Source organism: Scyliorhinus torazame, chromosome 5 (assembly GCF_047496885.1).
Source record: "Scyliorhinus torazame isolate Kashiwa2021f chromosome 5, sScyTor2.1, whole genome shotgun sequence".
Classification (NCBI taxonomy): domain Eukaryota; kingdom Metazoa; phylum Chordata; class Chondrichthyes; order Carcharhiniformes; family Scyliorhinidae; genus Scyliorhinus; species Scyliorhinus torazame.
Genome location: NC_092711.1, coordinates 296153548 through 296176865, shown reverse-complemented (window position 1 = coordinate 296176865; position 23318 = coordinate 296153548). Strand labels below are relative to the sequence as shown.

Sequence of the window (23318 nt, the reverse complement as noted above, 5' to 3'; positions counted from 1 at the left end):
CTCCTCGTCTCTAACCCCTCCGTTCTCTCTCGCCGCCCCCCTCTTCCTAAGTTGTTGGGCCAGCAGCCGGCTCGCCTTCTCTCCATATTCATACTGCACTCCCTGTGCCTTCCTCCATTGTGCCTCCGCCTTACCCGTGGTCAACAAGTCAAAGTCCGTGTGCAATCTCCGTCTTTCCCTGTATAGCCCTTCATCTGGAGCCTCCGCATATTGCCTATCCACCCTCAAAATCTCCCTCAACAATTTCTCCCTTTCTTTACCCTCTTGTTTCCCCTTATGGGCCCTTATGGAGATCAGCTCCCCTCTAACCACCGCCTTCAGCTCCTCCCAGACCACTCCCACCTGGACCTCTCCGTCATCATTAATCTCTAGGTAGTTTTCAATACATCCCCTCCCCCTTACACATACCCCCTCGTCCGCCAACAGTCCCATATCTAATCTCCAGAGTGGAGATTCAGATACTCCAGAGTGTTCCTTTTCCTCTCCTACTTCCAGATCTACCCAATGTGGGGCATGATCTGAAATGGCTATAGCCGAATACTCCGTTCCTGCCACCTTCGGGATCAGCGCCCTTCCCAGGACAAAGAAGTCTATCCGGGAGTACACTTTGTGGACATAGGAGAAGAAGGAAAACTCTTTACTCCTTGGCCTAGTAAATCTCCAGGGATCCACTCCTCCCATCTGCTCCATAAAGCCCTTAAGCACCTTGGCCGCTGCCGGCCTCCTCCCGGTCCTAGATCTGGACCGGTCCAGCCCTGGGTCCAGCACCGTGTTGAAGTCCCCCCCCCATTACCAACTTTCCCATCTCCAGGTCAGGGATGCGCCCCAACATACGCTTCATAAAGTTCGCGTCATCCCAGTTCGGGGCATATACATTCACCAGCACCACCGCCTCACCTTGCAGTCTGCCACTCACCATCCCGTATCTACCCCCACTGTCCGCCACTATGTTCTTCGCCTCAAACAATACCCGTTTCCCCACCAGTATAGCCACCCCTCTACTTTTTGCATCCAAGCCCGAGTGGAATACCCGTCCCACCCATCCTTTCCTTAATTTGACCTGATCCGCCAGTTTCAGGTGCATCTCCTGAAGCATGACCACGTCTGCCTTTAGCTTCTTTTGGTGCGCAAGTACCCTTGCCCTCTTAATCGGCCCGTTCAACCCTCTCACGTTCCACGTGATCAACCGGGTTGGGGGGCTCTTTACCCCCCCCCCTCGTCGACTAGCCACCCCCCTTTTTAGGCCAGCTCCTCACCCGGTTCCCACGCACCCGCTTTTCCCCCCGACGGCGCCCTCCTGTCCCGACCATCCCATCCCGTAACAGCTCCCCCTTCCCCTTAGCAGCAGCAACCCAGTTAACCGCCCCCCCCGTTTATCCCGTTTATCCTTAGCCTCCCATCATGTGAGGCCCCCTCCTTCCCGCCACAATTTCCATAGCGCGGGGACAAAGCCCGCGCTTCCCTCTCGGCCCCGCCCCTGATGGCGCAGCTCCCTCTCTCCTTCCCCCTCCCCTTCCCCACCGGCGCCCACATTTCTTCGTGTGTGTCCCCCCTTCGAGGGGAAAGAAATTTCCCCCCCCCCCCCCATCTGATTCACAGTCCCTTGCCACCACCTCACTACTTCATTTCAAACACTCTTTCTCCAATCTAGTCCAACTTCTCCTCTTCGATAAATGTCCACGCCTCTTCTGCCGTCTCAAAGTAGTGGTGTTTACCCTGGTATGTAACCCACAGTCTTGCCGGCTGCAACATTCCGAACTTCACTTTCCTCTTGTGGAGCACCGCCTTGGCCTGATTGAAACTCGCCCTCCTTCTCGCCACCTCCGCACTCCAATCCTGATACACGCGGATCACCGCGTTCTCCCACCTGCTGCTCCGTGTCTTTTTCGCCCATCTCAGGACCATCTCCCTGTCCTTGTAGCGGCGGAACCTCACCACTATTACTCAAGGTATTTCTCCTGCCTTTGGTCTTCTCACGAGGACTCAATACGCTCCCTCCACTTCCAGGGGGCCCGTCGGGGCCTCAGCTCCCATTAAGGTATGAAGCATCGTGCTCACATACGCCCCAACGTCCGCTCCCTCTGCCCCTTCGGGAAGACCCAAGATTCTTAAGTTCTTCCTCCTCGAGCTATTTTCCAGGGCTTCCAGTCTCTCCATACACCTCTTATGCAGTGCCTCGTGCGTCTCCGTCTTCACCACCAAGCCCTGTATCTCGTCCTCATTTTCGGCAGCTTTTGCCTTCACTCCACGGAGCTCCATCTCTTGGGCCTTCTGCGCCTCCTTTAACCCCTCAATCGCCTGCAGCATCGGCGCCAGCACCTCCTTCTTAAGCTCCTCCACACATCGCCGGAGGAACTCCTGCTGTTCCAGGCCCCATACCAACTGGCCTCCCTCCGCCGCCATCTTGCTTCTCACTTCCCTTCTTTGCCGCTGCTCCAGAGGATCCTCCGTAATCTGGCCACTATTATCTCTTCTCTCAGCATGCTTTTTAACATTACAATACCACTTGGTGTGTATGGTTTTTCATTTTTTAATGGGATTTAAATAAATAAATAAATAACCTTTATTGCCACAAGTAGGCTTACATTAACACTGCAATGAAGTTACTGTGAAAAGCCCCTAGTCGCCACATTCCGGCGCCTGTTCAGGTGGGCTTCCCTGGCAAGGCCAATGTCCGTTACTCATTCCCAGTTGTCCTTGAGACGGTGGTGGTGACTCTCCTTCTTGAACTGCTTCAGTCCACCTGGTGTAGGCACACCCATACTGCTGTTATGGAGGGAATTCCAGGATTTTGATCTCCGTGACAGTGATATAGTCCCAAGTCAGGGATGACATGTGGTTTGGAGAGGAACTATCAGGTGGTGGTGTTCCCATGTGGCTTATCGCCCTTGTGTTTCTGGGTAGCAATGGTCGTGGGTTTGGAAGGTGTGGTTTAAGGAGGTTTGGTGAGTTCTGACAGAGCATCTTGTAGATGGTACACACTGTCGCGACTGTGCATTAGTTGTGGAGGGAGTGAATGTTTAATGAATAAACAGGCTGCTTTGTTGAGCTTCTTGAGAGTTGTTGGGGCGACACTCTTCCAGGAGTGGAGAGATTACAACATGCATTTGATTTGTACCCTGTAAATGGTGGGCAGGCTTTGGGAAGTCAGGAGATGAATTTCTCACGATACAATTCCCAGTCTCTTAGCTTTTCTATTCACAATGTTTATATGGCTGGTCTAGTTGTGTTGTCTCATCAATGGTAATGTCCTCAGATGTTGATGGTGGGGTATTCCGCCTAGCTAACGCTGTTAAATGTCAAACAGAGATGGTTGGACTCTGTCTTGTTGGAGATGGTAGTTGGTTGGCCCTTTTGTGCTCCAACGGTTACTTGCCAATTATCAGCCCAAGCATGAATGATGGCTATGTCTTACTGCATATGGCCATGGACTGCTACTGTACCTGTGGAGTCACAAACGGTTTTGAACATTGTGGAACCATCAGCGAACATCACCACTTCTGACCTTATGACGTAGGGAGGTTCATTGATGAAGCAATTGAAGGTGGTTGGGCCCAGGACACTACCCTGAGGAACTCCTGCAGCTTTGTGCAGGGGTGGGCTGGTTGGCCTCTTAACAATCGCAACCATCTTCCTCTGTGCCAGGTATGACCCCACCCAGCAGACAGTTTCCCCCTGATTTCCATGGACTTCAGTTTTCCTCGGACTCCTTGATTCAGCACTCGGTCACAAGGCAGCTCTCACTTTCACTTCACCTCTTGAGTTCAACTCTTTTGTCCATGTTTTGACCAAGGCTGCAGTGAGGGCAGAAGTTGAATCACCTTTGAGGAACCCAAACTGAGTTCCGGTGAGCTGTGTGTGGGTCACTTGATAGCACTCGTGATGCATCTTCCATCATTGCTCATGATCGAGAGGCATTTGATGGGGTGGTAATTGGCCAAGTTGCAATTGTCCTGTATTCTGTGACCTTAACTGACATCCACCCACATTCACTGTCCAGCAGATGCAGTCCTTGTTCTTCTAGGCTGCAGAGTTAACAAGTTTGAACGGTTCCACTTAATCATAAAATGTCCCAAGACAGTGATAATCACTTTACTTATGTAAAGATGTAACAAGGAATGATTTTCTTTGCAGAAAATAAGACCAGTTTCAGCTTCAAATGGCCAGTTATTCCAAACAGTTTTATATTAAGTAACATGAATGATTCTGTGTGTGCATCACCATAACAACTAGGCACCAATTGTTAATCTTTCTCTGGTGGCTACAGTTGTCATTGTTTAAACATTTGTTTCCTGTATAATCTTCTATTTTTGTTTAAACAGGGTAAACCTGGCAAAGATGGAGAACTAGGCACCCCAGGATTTGATGTAAGTATTTGCATGTTTAATAACACTGAGGCAATGGCCACAATTCTTTGCAGAGACGGTGGCCCAGAAGCAACAATTGGTTTTATGGTCATCAGTCAGTTAACTGCATGTCGCACCTACAAAAGCTGCCAGCCAATCAGAGGGCCAGCAGTGCCATTGGAGGATAGCAGCGGAGGTTAGTGGAATGGCTTTGCTGGGGGCCAAGCAAGCAGGCCTGGGTAGGAGGCGATCAGCAGGGATGGGAAGAGAGTGGAGAATCAGCGGTAGCCATTGCCACAGGGTGGGCTCTCCATAGCAGACAGGGTTCCCAGACAGGGACTGCTAGAACCTTGAACAAAGAAAACTCAATAGGGTTTATATTTAATTGAACATGCGATTCCTCCGTGGTTCCAGCAGATTTCGGCAGAATTTTCTGGTTGCCTCGTCAGGGTCAGAACTTCTGTCTTATTATGTCCTTTATCAAAGGCAAATTGACATATTTATGAAAAGTAGCTGTCCTTCAGTTATCTGCTATCAGGCACATTCTGGCAGAAGTATTTCGGCAAATAAGCGCACAGTAGTAAAGAGATTCTGTCATTTGTTTTACAGGGTCTCCCAGGAGGTCCGGGTCGGCTAGGAGAACCAGGCAGAGATGGATCCAGGGTAAAAATGCATCAGATTTTAACAAGCCATTGGGCAATCACCTCAGCAATTCTATTTTGAGTAGCAAAGTCATGTTGTCAGCATGTTGATGTCAAAGTTCCTGGTTTTTGAACATTTCTGTGACCATACACTAATCTTTCCATGAAGACACTAATTCATTCTGGGCCAATTGTCTTGAAATACCCTTCCCTAATTGGCCATACCAAATGACGATCATTCTCTTTGCCCTCACGCAAATCTCACACTCGCGTGCTCTGTCCGGTAGATTTTATGAGATAGACATCAGGAAGGGATCCCGGCTGTTTAATCTTCTCTCTGCTTTATGGTGGAATGGGACCCCAGAATGAATTGTCGTGCTTTAACATCCATTACTGCTGCCATGAGCAAATTCAGTGCAGGTCAGTGGTCAAACCAGAAGCCAATGTGGTTTTGATGGCTCTGCACCACACTCAGCCACATATTTAACCATAACATTGCAGCAAGCGGCTTTTAAAACAAAATTGCTGGAATAAGTCAACATATGTATAGTTTGTGACAGATTATCACGATCACATAATTGTCACTGCGCAGAAGGAGGCTCAGTTTCTTCCTATCTGCGCCAGCTCTCCAATTGGGTAGTTGAATTCTCCCACCTTTTCCCGTAACCCCGCACAGTCTTCCTTTTCAGATGACAGTGCAATTCCATGTGGAATACTTCAATAGAACCTGCCTTCACCACACTGCCCGACAGTGCATTCCAGACCGTAACGACTCGCTGGGTGAAAAGGATTTTTTCTCATGTCGCTTTTGCTTCTCTTGCTTTAAATCTGTGCGCTCTCATTCTTGATCCTTTCACAAGCGGAAACAGTTTCTCCCTATCTACTCTGTCCAGACCCCTCCTGATTTGGAACACATCTATCAGAGCCTTCTCTTTCGAAGGAAAACCGCCACTAACTTATCCAATCTTAACTTCATTGACGTTCCTCATCTCTGACACCATTCTCGTGAACCTTTCCTGCACTCAGAGGCAAAGGGGATAGGCCCCAAAGCCACAGGTACCTCGGGAATCTGCACATTAAAGTAATAATAATATTTATTATTGTCACAAGTAGGCTTACATTATCACTGAAATGAAATTACTCTGCAGACTCCACACAGACAGTGGCCAAGCTGGGAATCGAACCTGGGACCCTAGCGTATGAAGCAACTGTGCACGTTAGCGCAATGGGTAGCACTGTTGATTCACAGGTCCTGGGTCCCAGGTTCGATTCCCGCTTGGTTCACTGTCTGTGCGGAGTCCACGTTCTCCCCATGTCCGCGAGGGTTTCCTCCGGGTGCTCCGGTTTCCTCCCATAAGTCCTGAAAGATGTGCTTGTTCAATGAATTGGACATTCTGAATTCGCCCTCAGTGTATCCGAACAGGCGCCGGAGTGTGACGACTAGGGGATTTTCACAGCAATTTCATTGTAGCGTTAATGTCAGCCTGCTTGTGACAATAATAAAAATTATGAAACTACCCACTGTGCTACCATGCCGCCCTAGTGAGACTCGATGTCGTGCTTTAATATGCAGATTTGCCAAAAGGTGATCCCGCCCACAGTGGCCAGGATTTACATCACAACATCTTGTGAGATCGTGTTAGATCTCGCGAGGCGTTGCAAGCTGGGAAGTTCTGGAGTGGGGTCTCCGATCTTTAGTCAGCCACACTGCGCCGCAGCAAGCTGATTTTCAGGCGCAGCATGACAATTGGGTTGCGCCCATTGAAAAGCAAGAAGTGTTGCCAAAGCTTTTCATCTTGCACTCATCAGGTCAAATGCAAGAATACCAAATTTCAACAATCACACAATGATTTAAACTACAGGAGAAAAGGGTGCTGATTGGTTGGCAAGACAACATTGAATAGCTAAGCCTCCAGGAAATCGGCACTCACTGACGCTTGCTAGAAGTGAGAAAATGTCATACACAAAACAAAGGAATATGTTTAAACCTTGCACCCTCTTTTTAATTACCCAGGAGCGAAAGGCTCCCTGCTGTTTTCACCACGGCAGTGCCTCGGCCAATCAACGTGTTAACCAATTAAGGAGGCACGATGGTGCAGTGGTTAGCACAGCTACCTCACGGTGTCGAGGATCCGGCTTCGATCCTGGCCCTGGGTCCTGTCCGGGTGGAGTTTGCACATTATCCCCGTGCCTGCGTGGGTCTCACCCCCACACCCAAAAATGTGTGGGGTAGGTGGATAAGCCACGCTAAATTGCCTTTAATTGGTTAAAAAAAGGAATTGGGCACTTTTATTTTTTTTAAACTTGCTAACCCATTTCCCCCTGTAATATAAATTGTAATTATTCCAAATTTGGCATTCTTCGGTTTGTTCTGATTAGTGCAATCTTCGGTAACATGTCCATCTTTTTAGCAATATTTCGGTTAGTGTGTGATATACGTTTGTCCTCATGGTTATTTCACAGCATTGCGTATTTCAAATCTAATCAGGTGTTTTGGTAGTTGCAAGTGGTACATGAGAATGTATTGAGAAATTGGAATGTTCCGGACACATTGTTCAAAGTCCAGGATGTTTTCTTGATTCTTGGCCTAGTCATTCGAATGAAGTAAATTGCTGTTAAAAGGTGAGTGGAGCGAAGAAGTTACTGCTCTATCTGTTTAAATTGAACTTCAGTCACTGACTGGGTGCTCAGTGGTCTATGAAGACCAAGGTCCAGACCACTGATATTTGAAACAGAGAAGGTCGATGAGTTTGGTGTTACTTGGCCTGTACAAGGTGGGAAATTAATTGAGAATACACAGATAATTGGAGTGGATATGGGCTCATGAAAGAAATGGCAATGTGGAATGAGTCACTAGTTTAATTGGCCATAATGACAATAAAACAAATTGAAAGGGGTCAGCCATTAATGAGAGACCTCATCTATTTTAAATTAAAAGATAGTTATAATTTAACCGTAATGTTTTTGTATGGAGGCTGTGGTTATCTTGTAACCTAAAACCTATTTTATAATTACGAATTCTTCATCATTAACTTATTTATTTCTGTACACAGGGTCAGAAAGGAGAACGTGGTTTCCCTGGTCCACCAGGCATCGTAAGTGTCCAAACTAGAATATTCAACATTTATCTTCCACCTACCTGAGCTCTTTAACCAAGGAAACAACCATAAAGTATTCACGAGAATCAGATACTATTAGTAAACTCAATTAGACAAAGTAGATTTGGGTAATTATTTCACAAAGCTCTGGAGCGGGATTCTCCATCAGCCGACGCCGGAATCGAGAAACATGATTGGGCAGAGAATGGGTTCCGATGCTGAAATCACGGCGGGCGCCGATTTCGCAGCAAATTGCAATTCTCCATTGCCTGGACAGCGAGGTCAATGCATTCCAGAACGCACGGACAGTAAACGCCGAACCGGTATTCTCCGGGGACTCCGCGATTCTCTGCCTCCGATGGGCCGAATTTCCGACGGCGCGATTAACTTGTGATTTTAAAAATCATGAAGCAGGTGCCGTGGTTGCCAAGGGAGAGAGAGGGGGGGTACGGAAAGTGACCAACATCGCATAGTTTGCTAACAGTTGTGCCGCCGGCCAGGGAGCTTCTGCCAGAGCCGGGGGATTAGAGGGGATAGCCAGATGGAATATTTGCGATTGGGGTGGACGGGCATGGAACACTATTGCTGCAGCCTGCAAGGCAACCATGCAGTTGCCCACTGTGAACTTAGGGCCACGGGTCGTATTGGTGTCCCCCCGCCCCCCCCAAGTGCCCTCTGGCCCCAGTTAACCCATCAGCCATATGGACACGCTCCAACTAAACCAGTGCCGTTCTGTTAGCAGGGATGGTGTGTGTAGGGAGTGAGCTGCAGCTACTCAGCCTCCTGAGTGTCAATTGCGAATCCGGAACCGTTTCCCAGTGGAATTGACTGTGTTCCACATGGCGCCGGTGCTTGCCCCTGAACAGTAGCTGAATTGGGCCAGGTGCGGTGCCAGTTTTGCTGTCGTGGAAGTCCCCGAATCCTGCCCCAACGTCAACACCAAGGGCGGGATTCTCCCTTTGGGGGACTAAGTCCCCACGCCTGCTGGAAAATGGGCGAGAATCATTCCGGACTTTTTCCTCGAAAGTCCGGGGTGATTCCCCGTTCCCCAGGGGGCTAGCAGGCTACCGGCGTGCAACCCGCAGCGCTAGCTGCCGGCGAGGCCCAGCTGGACAGACCGCGCTGTCGCGCATGCGCACGGCGGCCGCAAGCAAGTCCATGCATGCATGAGGCGCGGGCGCCGCCGACATGGTGGCGCCACACAGCGGGAGCCGGGATCGAACCTGGGGCCTTGGCGCTGTGAGGCAGCAATGCTAACCACTGCGCCACCGTGCTGCCCGTTCAAGTGCAATATTGATATTCATGTCGAGAGGGCTAGAATACAAGAGCAGGGATGTACTTCTGAGCGTGTATAAGGCTCTGGCCAGACCCCGTATGAAGTATTGTGAGCAGTTTTGGGCCCCATATCTAAGAAAGGATGTGCTGACCTTGGAAAGGGTCGAGAGGAGGTTCACAAGTATGATCCCTGGAATGAAGAACTTACCGTATGAGGAGCGGTTGAGGACTCTGGGTCTGTACTCATTGGAGTTTAGAAGGATGAGGGGGGCATCTTATTGAAACTGTATGGATCTTATGGATACTGTAAGGCCTGCTTAGAGTGGTCATGGAGAGGATGTTTCTACTAGTAGGGAAAACTAGAACCAGAATGCACAGCCTCAGACTGAAGGAAGGATGGTTTAAAACAGAGATGAGCAGGAATTTCTTCAGCCAGAGGTTTATTCAACCCTCATTGACGGGCAGCACAGTGGCACAGTGGGTTAGCCCTGCTGCCTCATGGCGCCGAGGTCCCAGGTTCGATCCCGGCCCTGGGTCACTGTCATTATGGATTTTGCACATTCTCCCCGTGTTTGCGTGGGTTTCGCCCCCACAACCCAAAGATGTGCAGGCTAGGTGGATTGGCCACGCTAAATTGCCCCTTAATTTGAAAAAATGAATTGGGTACTCTAAATTTATTTATTTTTAAAACCCTCATCTACAAGCAGAAAAAATATCAAGCATATTTATAGGAGAAACTTTATTCTGCATTTAGCCCCCAGAGTAACTCCAGCCAGTGACACTGTGTTCTAAATTGAATTTCTGTATAATGTTGCTGTCTGTTACCAGAATAAAATTCTGCCTTTATTCCAGACTTTTCCAAGACCAGGTGTTACAGTTGGACAAAAAGGTGATCCAGGTTATCATGGCCCTCCAGGGACAAAGGGAGATCGCGGTGCCACAGGTTACAATGTTTTTTCAGTACTATTGAATCATGTGAAAAGCTTTTTCCATTGCAAGTTTTTCTTGGAAATGCCGATGGACTATAGCCTGTTCGTTCTTTTCTTCCAGGCTTTCCAGGGTTGCCAGGATCGCCAGGATCTCCAGGTGAGGGACTGAATCACAAAATTGGTACAGCGCAAAAGGAAGCCATTCAGCCCATCGTGCCCATTCCAGCTCTCCGAATGAGCAATTCGCCCAATGCCATGCTCCTGCCTTCTCCCCATAACCCTGCAGATGATTTCCCCTTGAATGACTCTATTGAACCTGCCTCCTCGGGCAGCGCATTGCAGACCCAAGCCGTTCGCTGTGCAAAAAAGTTATTTCTCAGATCGCTTTTGCTTCTTTTGCCAGTTATTTTAAACCTGTGCTGTCCTGTTTGTGATCCTTTCACGAGTGGGAGCAGTTTCTCCCCCTCTAGTCTGTCCAGACCCCTTGTGATTGTGAATGCTTCCAACAAATCTCCTTCTGGCCTTCTTTCCTCCGAGTGAAAGAGTCCCAACTTCCCTCACCTGTCTTCATAACTTACGTCTCTCGTTCCTGGAACCATTCTCGTGAACCTCTTTTGAACTCTTTCCAGTGTCTCCACATCCTTCCTATAGTGTGGCACCCAGAACTTTACACAGTATTCCAGCTGAGGTCTCCTTAGTATCTTATACAAGTTCATCATAACCTACTTGCTCCTGTACTCTGTGTCCCTATTAATAAAGCCTAGGATACTGTGTGCTTTATGAACTGCTCTCTCAACCTGTCCTGCCACCTTTAAAGACTTATGCAAATATACTCCCAGATCCCCCTGCCCTGCACCCCCTTTCGAGTCGTACCCTTTATTTTATATGGTTACTCCGCGTTCTTCCTACCAAAATGTATCTCCACTCATTTCTCCGCGCTGTACTTCATTTGCTACCTATCCAACCATTCCACCAACTCCTCCATGTCCTTTTTGAAGTTCTACACTGTCCTCCTCACAGTTTACAATGCTTCTAACGCAATCACACAGATTTAAACAGCCTCAGGATAAGGGGGTCAGCCACATGGGACTGAAATGAGGAGAAATTCCTTGACAGAAAGGGATGTAGATCCTCGGGGTTCTCTACCCCGGAGGGCTTTGGATGCTTCGTCGCTGAACGTATTTAAGGCAGAGGTTGATAAATTGTTGAATGCTAAGGGAATGAAGGAGAATGGGGATCGTGCAGGAAGGTGGAGTTGAGTTAGACGGTCAACCATGATCTAAGTGAATGCAGGAGCAGGGTTAAGGGCTGAATGGTCAACATCTCAGATTTCTTATGTATTAACAAAACATCTATTGATCTCTGTCTCGTAAGTTCTGTATCTTGACATGTGCATCCTTTGTGAGAAAAGAGTTTTGCATTGCAGCTCCCCTTTGAATGATAAAAGTTCTTCTTGGATGATCTAACTCTCGTTCTAAAATGATGTCTCCTTGTCCGAACATCAATGGATACCACAAGTAAACAGAGCTCCAGACACCATGGAGTACCCAAGCCATTTACTTTTTCCAAATAAAATGCTATTCTTTGTCTTCAAAAGCCCTGACCATGTTTGTTTTCCTAAATCTTTTCCTTTCCCCTTGTCTTTTATACCAGGTCAGTCCGGTGTCGGATCACCAGGCACCCCAGGCTTCCCAGGCGAAAGAGGTCCAAAGGGGAATGATGGCATACCTGGATTCTCACTCCCTGGTCCACAAGGACAAATTGGTCATCCAGGTCCCTCTGGTCCGCCAGGCCCTCCCGGCCATTCAGGGCCTTTTGGTAAATTTGCTTTTACCTTGATTATAAATTACACCGGGTTTGAAACAATTAGCTATAAATGTCACACGTGCATTCAACACAAGGAAACATTTTCTGTAGGAAAGGGAAAAGCGTGTATTTCTAAATTGTCCGTACATTCTCAGGCCATGCCACTTACAGCCAATTAGTTTCTTTGAAAGTGCGGTCACGACTACATAGTCAAAATAAAAGGTCACCTGCTTAACGCACAGCATTGCCCAGCAATTGGCAAATGAATAACCAGATGGTTTTCCATGATGTTGGCTATTGAAAGACTCTGTGCACTTCCAGCAATATAGGGTGTCTTCAATTCATAGCTTTTATTAATGGCTGAAGCTGTCATATGGGACCTCCATTAACCATCATATTCGAACCAGGACATGCTGCACCCTTCACTATGGCACTGAAGCATCAGCTCAGATCAATGACGGGCAACCTAGGCTAGTGAATGGACTTCATGCATGACCCTCCTTCATCTCAGCAAGTGACAAGATTGAAATCGGGCTTGTTCACTACCCATAACTGCATGTATAAAATTAAATACATTCAATACACCCCGAATATTTCATAAGAAGTTATAGAAAATGCTTAATCATTTGTATATCAATAAAACTATCATCAACTTGGTAAAAACAAAATAAATATTTACACTTTGGACACAGGGGCTCACACAGTGAATGTTGTGAACAACCACTTCACTGGCCCTTGCTTTACGTGCGTATCACTTCAGTCATACAGGGAGGAATAAAATCTATGCGGATGGAAATCGATGGAATGTGCCAACCATGCGATTGGGCAACGGTCAATAAATGGCTCATGGGCTGGCGCAGAACCCAGATGAGCCGTATGTGGCTCCGAGCCGCAGGCTGTCCACCATTGGTTTAAATGATGTACTCAAGTCTTGTAGTGAGGAGGGAAACAAATGCTGGCCTAGCCAGAAAAGCCCACCAAAAAAAAAATGCATTTAAAAAAAGTAAGCTAACCCACCATGTTCCATGAGCAAAATTGGAAGTGGCAGAAACCTGACCCGAGGGGAAACTCCAGATAATAATGATATTCTGTTGATTGTTGGACCTGCTTTAGTTGAAGATTAAAAGTTAAACAGAAATGCGGTAGTTCTTTTTGAGAAGAAAGAATGGGCGATTAACCCGAAAGTTCAAAGTCTAAAGAAGCCACGAAATATTGAAGTCAACTAAGAGTTGGACCAGAGATTTGCCTGCATATATTGAAACAAAATAGCATTCGGCAAAGAAAAAGCACATCAAATCTATCATCAGCTGCATTAAAGCATTCAACCAGAGTTTAAACGCGCCTGAAAACAATAAGTAGAACATCGCATGGTTGTACTTAATCACTTGTTACACTGTTACATGACTGTTCTGCGGTAAAACGACTATTAGATCCACTTTATTTCTAATAAAATAGTTCTGAAATATGCAATAATTACAGAGAATTTTATGGAATGTACAGAATGTATCCTAGCCATGCAGCACAATCTGTCCATGCTGACATTCTTGAACCACTTTAAAATTCCTCCCATCCTTACTTTGTAACTGTATCATCACAATCCTCTACTCACTTCTCCCTCATATACTTATCTAGCTTCCTCTTAAATGCATCTATGTTAGGGGTTTCCAACCACTGTGTGTGCCGGGGGAAGCTTGCAAGTGTGCTGCGGCCTGCTGCAGGTTTTAAACAGTGTGTGCTGCAGGAGCCCAAGAAAGATGGAGGAAAAACCGAGACTGGGGCCTGGGAGTGTGGCAGTGAGGAGAGTGGGAGTGGCGGTGAGGAGAGTGGGAGTGGCGGTGAGGAGAGTGGGAGTGGCGGTGAGGAGAGTGGGAGTGGCGGTGAGGAGAGTGGGAGTGTGGCGGTGAGGAGAGTGGGAGTGTGGCGGTGAGGAGAGCGGGAGTGACGGTGAGGAGAGTGGGAGTGGCGATGAGGAGAGTAGGAGTGGCGGTGAGGAGAGTGGGAGTGGCGATGAGGAGAGTAGGAGTGGCGGTGAAGAGAGTGTGGGGGTGAGGAGAGTGACGGTGAGGAGGGTGGGAGAGTGGCGGTGAGGAGAGTGAGAGTGGCGGTGAGGAGAGTGGGAGAGTGGCGGTGAGGAGAGTGGGAGTGGCGGTGAGGAGAGTGGGAGTGGCGGTGAGGAGAGTGGGAGTGGCGGTGAGGAGAGAGGGAGTGTGACGGTGAGGAGATTGGAAGTGTGGCGGTGAGGAGAGTGGGAAGGTGGCGGTGAGGAGAGTGGGAGTGGCGGTGAGGAGAGTGGGAGTGGCGGTGAGGAGAGTGGGAGTGGCGGTGAGGAGAGAGGGAGTGTAACGGTGAGGAGATTGGAAGTGTGGCGGTGAGGAGAGTGGGAGAGTGGCGGTGAGGAGAGTGGGAGTGGCGGTGAGGAGAGTGGGAGTGGCGGTGAAGAGAGTGGGAGTGGCGGTGAGGAGAGTGGGAGAGTGGCGGTGAGGAGAGTGGGAGTGGCGGTGAGGAGAGTGGGAGTGGCGGTGAAGAGAGTGGGACTGGCGGTGAGGAGAGTGGGAGTGGCGGTGAAGAGAGTGGGAGTGGCGGTGAGGAGAGTGGCGGTGAGGAGAGTGGGAGTGGCGGTGAGGAGAGTGGGAGTGGCGGTGAGGAGAGTGGGAGTGGTGGTGAGGAGAGTGGGAGTGGCGGTGAGGAGAGTGGGAATGGCGGTGAGGAGAGTGGGAGAGTGGCGGTGAGGAGAGTGGGACTGGCGGTGAGGAGAGTGGGAGTGGCGGTGAAGAGAGTGGGAGTGGCGGTGAGGAGAGTGGGAGAGTGACGGTGAGGAGAGTGGGAGTGGCGGTGAGGAGAGTGGGAATGGCGGTGAGGAGAGTGGGAGTGGTGGTGAGGAGAGTGGGAGTGGTGGTGAGGAGAGTGGGAGTGGCGGTGAGGAGAGTGGGAATGGCGGTGAGGAGAGTGGGAGTGGCGGTGAAGAGAGTGGGAGTGGCGGTGAGGAGAGTGGGAGAGTGGCGGTGAGGAGAGTGGGAGTGGCGGTGAGGAGAGTGGGAATGGCGGTGAGGAGAGTGGGAGTGGTGGTGAGGAGAGTGGGAGTGGCGGTGAGGAGAGTGGGAGTGGCGGTGAGGAGAGTGGGAGTGGTGGTGAGGAGAGTGGGAGTGGCGGTGAGGAGAGTGGGAGTGGCGGTGAGGAGAGTGGGAGTGGCGGTGAGGAGAGTGGGAGAGTGGCGGTGAGGAGAGTGGGAGTGACGGTGAGGAGAGTGGGAGTGGCGGTGAGGAGAGTGGGAGTGGCGGTGAGGAGAGTGGGAGAGTGGCGGTGTGGAGAGTGGCGGTGAGGTGAGTGGCGGTGAGGAGAGTGAGAGTGGCGGTGAGGAGAGTGGGGGTGGCGGTGAGGAGAGTGGGAGTGTAGCAGTGAGGAGAGTGGGAGTGGCAGTGAGGAGAGCGGGAGTGTGGTGGTGAGGAGAGTGGCGGTGAGGAGAGTGGGAGTGGTGGTGAGGAGAGCGGGAGTGCCGGTGAGGAGAGTGGGAGTGGCGGTGAGGAGGGTGGGAGTGGCGGTGAGGAGAGTGGCGGTGAGGAGAGTGGGAGTGGCGGTGAGGAGAGCGGGAGTGGCGGTGAGGAGAGCGGGAGTGCCGGTGAGGAGAGTGGGAGTGGCGGTGAGGAGAGTGGGAGTGGCGGTGAGGAGAGTGGGAGTGGTGGTGAGGAGAGTGGGAGTGGTGGTGAGGAGAGTGGGAGTGTGACGGTGAGGAGAGTGGAAGTGTGGTGGTGAGGAGAGTGGGAGAGTGGCGGTGAGGAGAGTGGGAGTGGCGGTGAGGAGAGCGGGAGTGCCGGTGAGGAGAGTGGGAGTGGCGGTGAGGAGAGTGGCGGTGAGGAGAGTCGGAGTGGCGGTGAGGAGAGTGGGAGTGGCGGTGAGGAGAGTGGCGGTGAGGAGAGCGGGAGTGGCGGTAAGGAGAGTGTGGGGGTGAGGAGAGCGGGAGTGGTGGTGAGGAGAGCGGGAGTGGCGGTAAGGAGAGTGTGGGGGTGAGGAGAGTGGGAGTGGCGGTGAGGAGAGTGGGAGTTTTGGTGAGGAGAGTGGGAGTGGCGGTGAGGAGAGTGGGAGTGGTGGTGTGGTGAGTGGCAGTGAGGAGAGTGGATGTGAGGAGAGTGGGAGTGGATGTGAGGAGAGTGGGAGTGGCGGTGAGGAGAGTGGGAGTGGCGGTGAGGAGAGTGGGAGTGGCGGTGAGGAGAGTGGGAGTGGCGGTGAGGAGAGCGGGAGTGGCGGTAAGGAGAGTGGGAGTGGCGGCGAGGAGAGCGGGAGTGGCGGTGAGGAGAGCGGGAGTGGCGGTGAGGAGAGCGGGAGTGGCGGTGAGGAGAGTGGGAGTGGCGGTGAGGAGAGTGGGAGTGGCGGTGAGGAGAGTGGGAGTGGCGGCGAGGAGAGTGGGAGTGGCGGCGAGGAGAGTGGGAGTGGCGGTGAGGAGAGTGGGATTGGCGGTGAGGAGAGCGGGAGTGGCGGTGAGGAGAGTGGTGGTGAGGAGAGTGGGAGTGGCGGTGAGGAGAGTGGGAGTGGCAGTGAGGAGAGCCGGAGTGGCGGTGAGGAGAGCGGGAGAGTGGCGGTGTGGAGAGTGGGTGTGGCGGTGAGGAGAGTGGGAGTGGAGCAGTGAGGAGAGTGGGAGTGGCGGTGAGGAGAGCCGGAGTGGCGATGAGGAGAGCGGGAGTGGCGGTGAGGAGAGTGGGAGTGGTGGTGAGGAGAGTGGGAGTGTGGCGGTGAGGAGAGCGGCTGTGGTGGTGAGGAGAGTGGGAGAGTGGAGGTGAGGAGAGTGGGAGAGTGGCGGTGAGGAGAGTGGGAGTTGTGAGGAGAGTGGGAGTGTGGATGTGAGGAGAGTGGGAGAGTGGCGGTGAGGAGAGTGGGAGTGGCGGTGAGGAGAGTGGGAGTAGCGGTGAGGAGAGTGGGAGTGGTGGTGAGGTGAGTGGGAGTGGCGGTGAGGAGAGTGGGAGTGGCGGTGAGGAGAGTGGGAGTGGCGGTGAAGAGAGTGGGAGTGGCGGTGAGGAGAGTGGCAGTGGCGGGGAGGAGAGTGGGAGATGCAGTGAGGAGAGTGGGTGTGGCGGTGAGGAGAGTGGGAGTGGCGGTGAGGAGAGTGGGAGTGTGGCGGTGAGGAGAGTGGGAGTGGCGGTGAGGAGAGTGGGAGTGTGGCGGTGAGGAGACTGGGAGTGGCGGTGAGGAGAATGGCAGTGGCGGTGAGGAGAGTGGGAGTGTGGCGGTGAGGAGAGTGGGAGTTGTGAGGAGAGTGGGAGTGTGGATGTGAGGAGAGTGGGAGAGTGGCGGTGAGGAGAGTGGGAGTGGATGTGAGGAGAGTGGGAGTGGCGGTGAGGAGAGTGAGAGTGGCGGTGAGGAGAGTGGGAGTGGCGGTGAGGAGAGTGGGAGTGTGACGGTGAGGAGAGTGGGAGTGGCGGTGAGGAGAATGGGAGTGGCGGTGAGGAGAGTGGGAGTGGCGGTGAGGAGAGTGGGAGTGGCGGTGAGGAGAGTGGGAGTGGCGGTGATGAGAGTGGGAGTGGCGGTGAGGAGAGTGGGAGTGGCGGTGAAGAGAGTGGGAGTGGCGGTGAGGAGAGTGGGAGTGTGGCGGTGAGGAGAGTGGGAGTGGCGGTGAGGACAGTGGGAGTGGCGGTGAGGAGAGTGGCAGTGTGGCGGTGAGGAGAGTGGGAGTGTGGCGGTGAGGAGAGTGGGAGAGTGGCGGTGAGGAGAGTGGGAGTAGCGGTGGGGAGAGTGGGAGTGTGGCGGTGAGGAGAGTGGGAGTGTGGCGGTGAGGAGAGTGGGAGTGACCGTGAGGAGAGTGGGAGTGTGGCGGTGAGGAGAGTGGGAGTGTGACGGTGAGGAGAGTGGGAGTTTGGCGGTGAGGAGAGTGGGAGTGTGGCGGTGAGGAGAGTGGGAGTGTGACGGTGAGGAGAGTGGGAGTGTGGCAGTGAGGAGAGTGGGAGAGTGGCGGTGAGGAGAGTGGGAGTGTGACGGTGAGGAGAGTGGGAGTGTGGCAGTGAGGAGAGTGGGAGTGTGGCGGTGAGGAGAGTTGGAGTGTGGCGGTGAGGAGAGTGGGAGAGTGGCGGTGAGGAGAGTGGGAGTGGCGGTGAGGAGAGTGTGAGTGGCGGTGAGGAGAGTGGGAGTGTGACGGTGAGGAGAGTGGGAGTGTGGCGGTGAGGAGAGTGGGAGTGTGGTGGTGAGGAGAGTGGCGGTGAGGAGAGTGGGAGTGGCGGTGAGGAGAGTGGGGGCGATATAACTGAATGGGAACAGAGTCCCGTAACGAGCGTGCTTAGCTAGGTGTTCCCCAGTGCTCGAGGTGCCGAGATATACCACGCTCTCTCCGGGTCTCTGGTCATATTGGGGGCCTCTGCGGGGAAGCTCCCTAATGAGACTGCACAGGAGAAGATCGGGCTGCCATCGACCCCCCCCCCCCCCGCCCTCAGCAACCCACAAAACTCCCCAAAGCCCCAACTCACCTCGAAGGGGGTCCTCAGCCACCCCTATCCCTGGCACAGGAAAAATGCGCAGTAAATAACAGCAACAGGCACATTGCCTTCAGCTAAAAACAAAATGGATGTGGTGTGGAATTGTTTGTCTGATTGAAGTGTTCCACATTACTGAAAAGGTTGGGAACCACTGTCTGCATTATTCACCTCGACTAGACCCTATGGTAGCAAATCCGACATTACCACTACTCTTTGGTTGTCGAGGTTGATTATGAATTCGCGGTTTGATTTCTTCGAGACTGTCTTATATTAAAGGCCTCTGGGTTTTGCTCTTTTCCACAAATGGAAACACTTTTTGTGCAAACCCAATCAATACATTTTATATTTTAAATACCACTTGTAGGTCACCATCTGCCTTCACCTTTTCAAGAGAACGTGTATAGCTCACATTTTTGACTTCATCCTCACAAAATGTTTTTCATCTGTTTCAGTCCTCTGTTTTGTTTTTAAACTGGTATAACTGGGCATTCATATCCAATTTGCATACTTTACCAGTTACTTATGGGATGGAGTAAATTGTTGGTTTGCACATCCTGAGTTCTGCAGGTTTGGCTGTCCAGTATATAATTGTCTGTTCAATGTGTTTTCAGTACAACAATGATTTTGTATTAATCATTCCTCTAGTTCCTGGTATTGGGACACACTGCCGGCCAGGGCAGCCAGGGTTACCAGGGCAACCTGGATCAAGCGGCTTTCCAGGAGAGGGAGGACTTAAAGGTAAGCTGTTTTCTATATGCCATTTGGCCCATCAAGTCTGCCCAGATCTTCTGAAAGAGCACCTTACCTAGGCCCACTCCCCCAACCTACCCCCGTAGCCCCATAACCTATGGACCTTAAGGGGCAATTTTAGCCTGGCCAACCCACCTCATCTGCACATCTTTGGACTGTGGGAGGAAACTGGAGCACCCGGAGGAAACCCACGGAACAAACATGCAAACTCCACGCAGTCAGTCACCCATTGCCGGAATTGGGCCCGGGTGCCTGAGCTGTGAGGTAGCAGTGCTAACTACTGTGCCACTGTGCCTTCAGATGTTGTATTGGCCTAATCAGTACATTTCTAACATGGTAAGCCTCCATTGCTAGATTAGATCATGCTATCTTATAATTTGGTACTCAGTACGGTCAAAGAAAAATGCATGTTATAAGGGGGTGTATCGAAGTGATGGATTATTTCTATATTTCTAGAACTTGTGAAATTGAGACATTTATGTCTTGTGAGAAAAGCTACGTCTTTGCATGTTATCACTTGATTGCTATCAAGTTTAACATAACATAGAATTTACAGTGCAGAAGGAGGCCATTCAGCCCATCGAGTCTGCACCGGCTCTTGGAAAGAGCACCCTACCCAAGGTCAACACCTCCACCCTATCCCCTTAACCCAGTAACCCCACCCAACACTAAGGGCAATTTTGGACACTAAGGGCAATTTATCATGGCCAATCCACCTAACCTGCACATCTTTGGACTGTGGGAGGAAACCGGAGCACCCGGAGGAAACCCACGCACACACGGGGAGGATGTGCAGACTCCGCACAGACTGTGACCCAAGCCGGAATCGGACCTGGAACCCTGGAGCTGTGAAGCAATTGTGCTATCCACAATGCTACCGTGCTGCCCACTGTGTCAGAAATAGGACAACACAGTCTGGTATGCGTTACCATACCACAACATGGCCATCGCTCTGAACAATTCCTTGTGATTAGAGCTGGGAGCATCCATTTCATATATTGTTTGGATAAACACAATGTACAATTAATGAACTGTGATGTCAAGATGTAGCTACTGGGTGGATGATTCAGGAAAATAATCACAACCAGTACATTTTGTACAGTAAGACTTTCCTTCCTCCCACTGAATAAAGTGTCACCTTAATCAAAGGTAGAGCCTATTATTGCTAATAAGGTGCATTTCGCTATAAAGTACATTGTTGGAAAATAGTTGGCTGGTAAACTTGGAAGAGGGATGACAGGGGCCATACTCATAAGCATTAAAACAGCATTGTGCTGCCAGTAAGTGTCTCATACTGCAGTGTTCCTGCAGGTTTTATTACCTGGGACTATTCAGCACATCAGTACTAATGGCCTTTAATAGAAGGCAACATGTGCCTTATGAAATCGTTTTGACATTCCACCTCGAATCGATTGCACCACCAGTAACTAATCCAATAGCTCAGAGTACTGTTCTACATCCAGTCCAAGTTTTGAAAAGACGGAGGGTGGGATTCTCTGTCCTCTCGGAGGTGGGAGGCAAGCCCACCATTGGATTTCCCATTGAATCCACCGCACACCGCCGGGAACCACGAGGTGGGGGGGGGTTGGTGCGACCGGCAGATCCCGCCCAGCGTGAACAGCTGGAATCGTTCACCTAGAATCTCTAATTTGGCTGCTCACAGCTCAGTTGGATGAAGAAGGTGTCACATAATCGTCATTTCACTCTTCGCCAAAAATTATGTATGACAGGGAGGAAGATTTTCAAGAGTCAAAGCAATGGTTTTGGAAGTGTTCTCACATTATTAGTACATGTTCTTCTGCCTTTGAATTTGCAGGTGATAAGGGAGAAACTTGCAATCACTGTTTCGGCGGTGGCAATGGTTTTCCTGGTCTCCCAGGACCTCCCGGAACGGACGGCTTTCCAGGTAGGATACCAGGACCCTGAGAAGTTATTTTATAAGGCTGGGCATTCGATAATATTGAGCCTTTAGAAATATTAGATTAATATTGAACAGCACAGAATATTGATGTTATTTAAAGATGAACTCTCCACTCATCAACTTTTTCCTTGTCCCCTTCTGCACACCAAATACACTGCCTGATATGCTCTTCCACTTCCCTCCATTCTTAAGACCATTAGCATCAAAATCTGGACTGATTATTTGTTCTAACTCCGCTCTTTCCTGTTATAACCTGCACGGGTTTTACAGGGGTCGGGATGATTAACTTCCCCGTGGATCTTGCAGAACACAAGCCCCCCCCCCAATAAGGGGGCAGGGGACCTTTAACAATGTTCGCTTTGGATATAGAGTCGGCTAGTAAGGTACCGACTAGAGAAGACCCAGTAGGGAACGACTGGAGCTGTGTATAATAGTTGTGTAAAATAAAGTAAGTTTTTGTTTCGACCATCTCGGTGTGAATTCCTCGCGGCCCGTACAAAATTTGTCATGGCTAGAACTCCTTTCTCATTTGATTTGTCCTTCCTCCTTCGCCCTCCGGCCTTTTAAAGCCTATGCTTGGAATCACTTAATTATTACTTCAGGATCTGCCCTTCTCCTACACTGTTTCTCACAGCTTTGGTCATGTCCTGCACTTTGGACCTTTGTCCTTCGCCTTGGGTTCAAGGAAAAAATATTTTATCAGTTTTTTAAAAAAACATTTGGTCTTCCCAGTGTTTGGTCTAAGTGAGTCCAGCAAGGCTGCCCGCTGTGTGAGGCCTGCATGTCAGGAGCCAATGATGCCATCAGTGAGCATAGAAACATCTTAAAAGCAACTTAAATTACAATACGTTTTTAGTTACTCTTGGATTTGTTATTCCATGGATTTTAGGTCAACCAGGATTGCCTGGAATGAAAGGAGAACCCGGAGTAGCTGGTCCGATTGGAACTTTGGGACCACCTGTAAGTACTTAGTGAGGTGATGCATTGTACCAAACGCCTGCCAGAAGAGGTTAAGCAGAATTTAATTGCGTACATTGTACCTTGGGAGGCTGACCCCATTGACAAAATCGGCCCACGGCAAAACAAGAGTAAGAGGCAGACAATTAAAAGTATTAGGTTCTCAAAAAAGTAAAAAGGCTTTACATATTTGTGCGTTGCACATACTCCGGGTGGGATTTTCCAGCCCTCGCCCCCGCGGCCTGTTTGCTGGCAGTGGAGGCGGCTACCGACAGGGGCATTCCGGTATCGCCAAAGTCTCTACAGCATTTTGTGTGGCTCGCCTGTCCCACTGCCGAGGAACCCGCCATGGGGGGGAGGGGACACTGGAAAATCCCCCTGGAGGGAAGGCCAAAAAATTTCATCCTCAGTTTCTGCCTTAGTTTCCTGGATTTAAACTTTGGATGCGTGTTATATATTTCGTTAATTCAGTATTATAGATCTTTAAGAATTAAAATTTTGGGTTGACAACCTTCTGGCCTTTAAAGAATGTTATCCAATTCTTGACTAAAATATCCTACATCACAGCCAGGTATTCTGTTTTCCTCACATCTAGGGGTCGCCAGGGCCTCATGGTAGTTCAGGGCCACCTGGTCCAAAGGGCGACCGAGGAGATGGCTTTGGCTTCCCAGGTGTGAAAGGTGATCGAGGGAGTTCTGGTTTCCCAGGATCCCCAGGACTTCCAGGATTAGATGGCAATCCAGGAAGAGATGGCGTGCCAGGCCCACCAGGTCCGAAGGGTGTACCTGTAAGTGATCTACCTTCTACCTTGGTACCAATTGTTAAATGGAAGTAGGTAAAAAGGGGTGTGCTATGCCAGGGGAGGAGAGTTGAGACTGTGTCCAGTTTAGGGTGGTTGATGTGGCGATCTTGGAAAAGGTCAACAGGGGAGCTGCATGAATGACTCCTAGCTTAAAGAACTTCAGCTACTCAGGTTTAAGCACCTTGGCCTTGTTACTTTTGAGAGTATGAGGAACGGTTGAGGACTCTGGGTCTGTACTCGTTGGAGTTTAGAAGGATCGGGGGGATCTTATTGAAACTTGCCTGGATAGAGCGGACATGGAGAGGATGTTTCCACTTGTAGGAAAAACTAGAACCAGA

At 50.5% G+C, this 23318-nt stretch overlaps 1 protein-coding gene across 1 annotated transcript in view; it reads left to right on the top strand.

The window, feature by feature from the left end:
• The window catches only part of col4a5 (collagen, type IV, alpha 5 (Alport syndrome)), a 314324-nt gene that overhangs the window by 157118 nt on the left and 133888 nt on the right, over positions 1 to 23318 (top strand). The window contains exons 16-25 of the mRNA XM_072505790.1: positions 4323 to 4367; positions 4956 to 5009; positions 8041 to 8082; positions 10213 to 10303; positions 10411 to 10446; positions 11943 to 12107; positions 19196 to 19288; positions 21117 to 21206; positions 22111 to 22181; positions 22774 to 22965. Coding sequence (XP_072361891.1) covers positions 4323 to 4367; positions 4956 to 5009; positions 8041 to 8082; positions 10213 to 10303; positions 10411 to 10446; positions 11943 to 12107; positions 19196 to 19288; positions 21117 to 21206; positions 22111 to 22181; positions 22774 to 22965 — 879 coding nt within the window. The remainder of the gene's footprint in view (positions 1 to 4322; positions 4368 to 4955; positions 5010 to 8040; positions 8083 to 10212; positions 10304 to 10410; positions 10447 to 11942; positions 12108 to 19195; positions 19289 to 21116; positions 21207 to 22110; positions 22182 to 22773; positions 22966 to 23318) is intronic.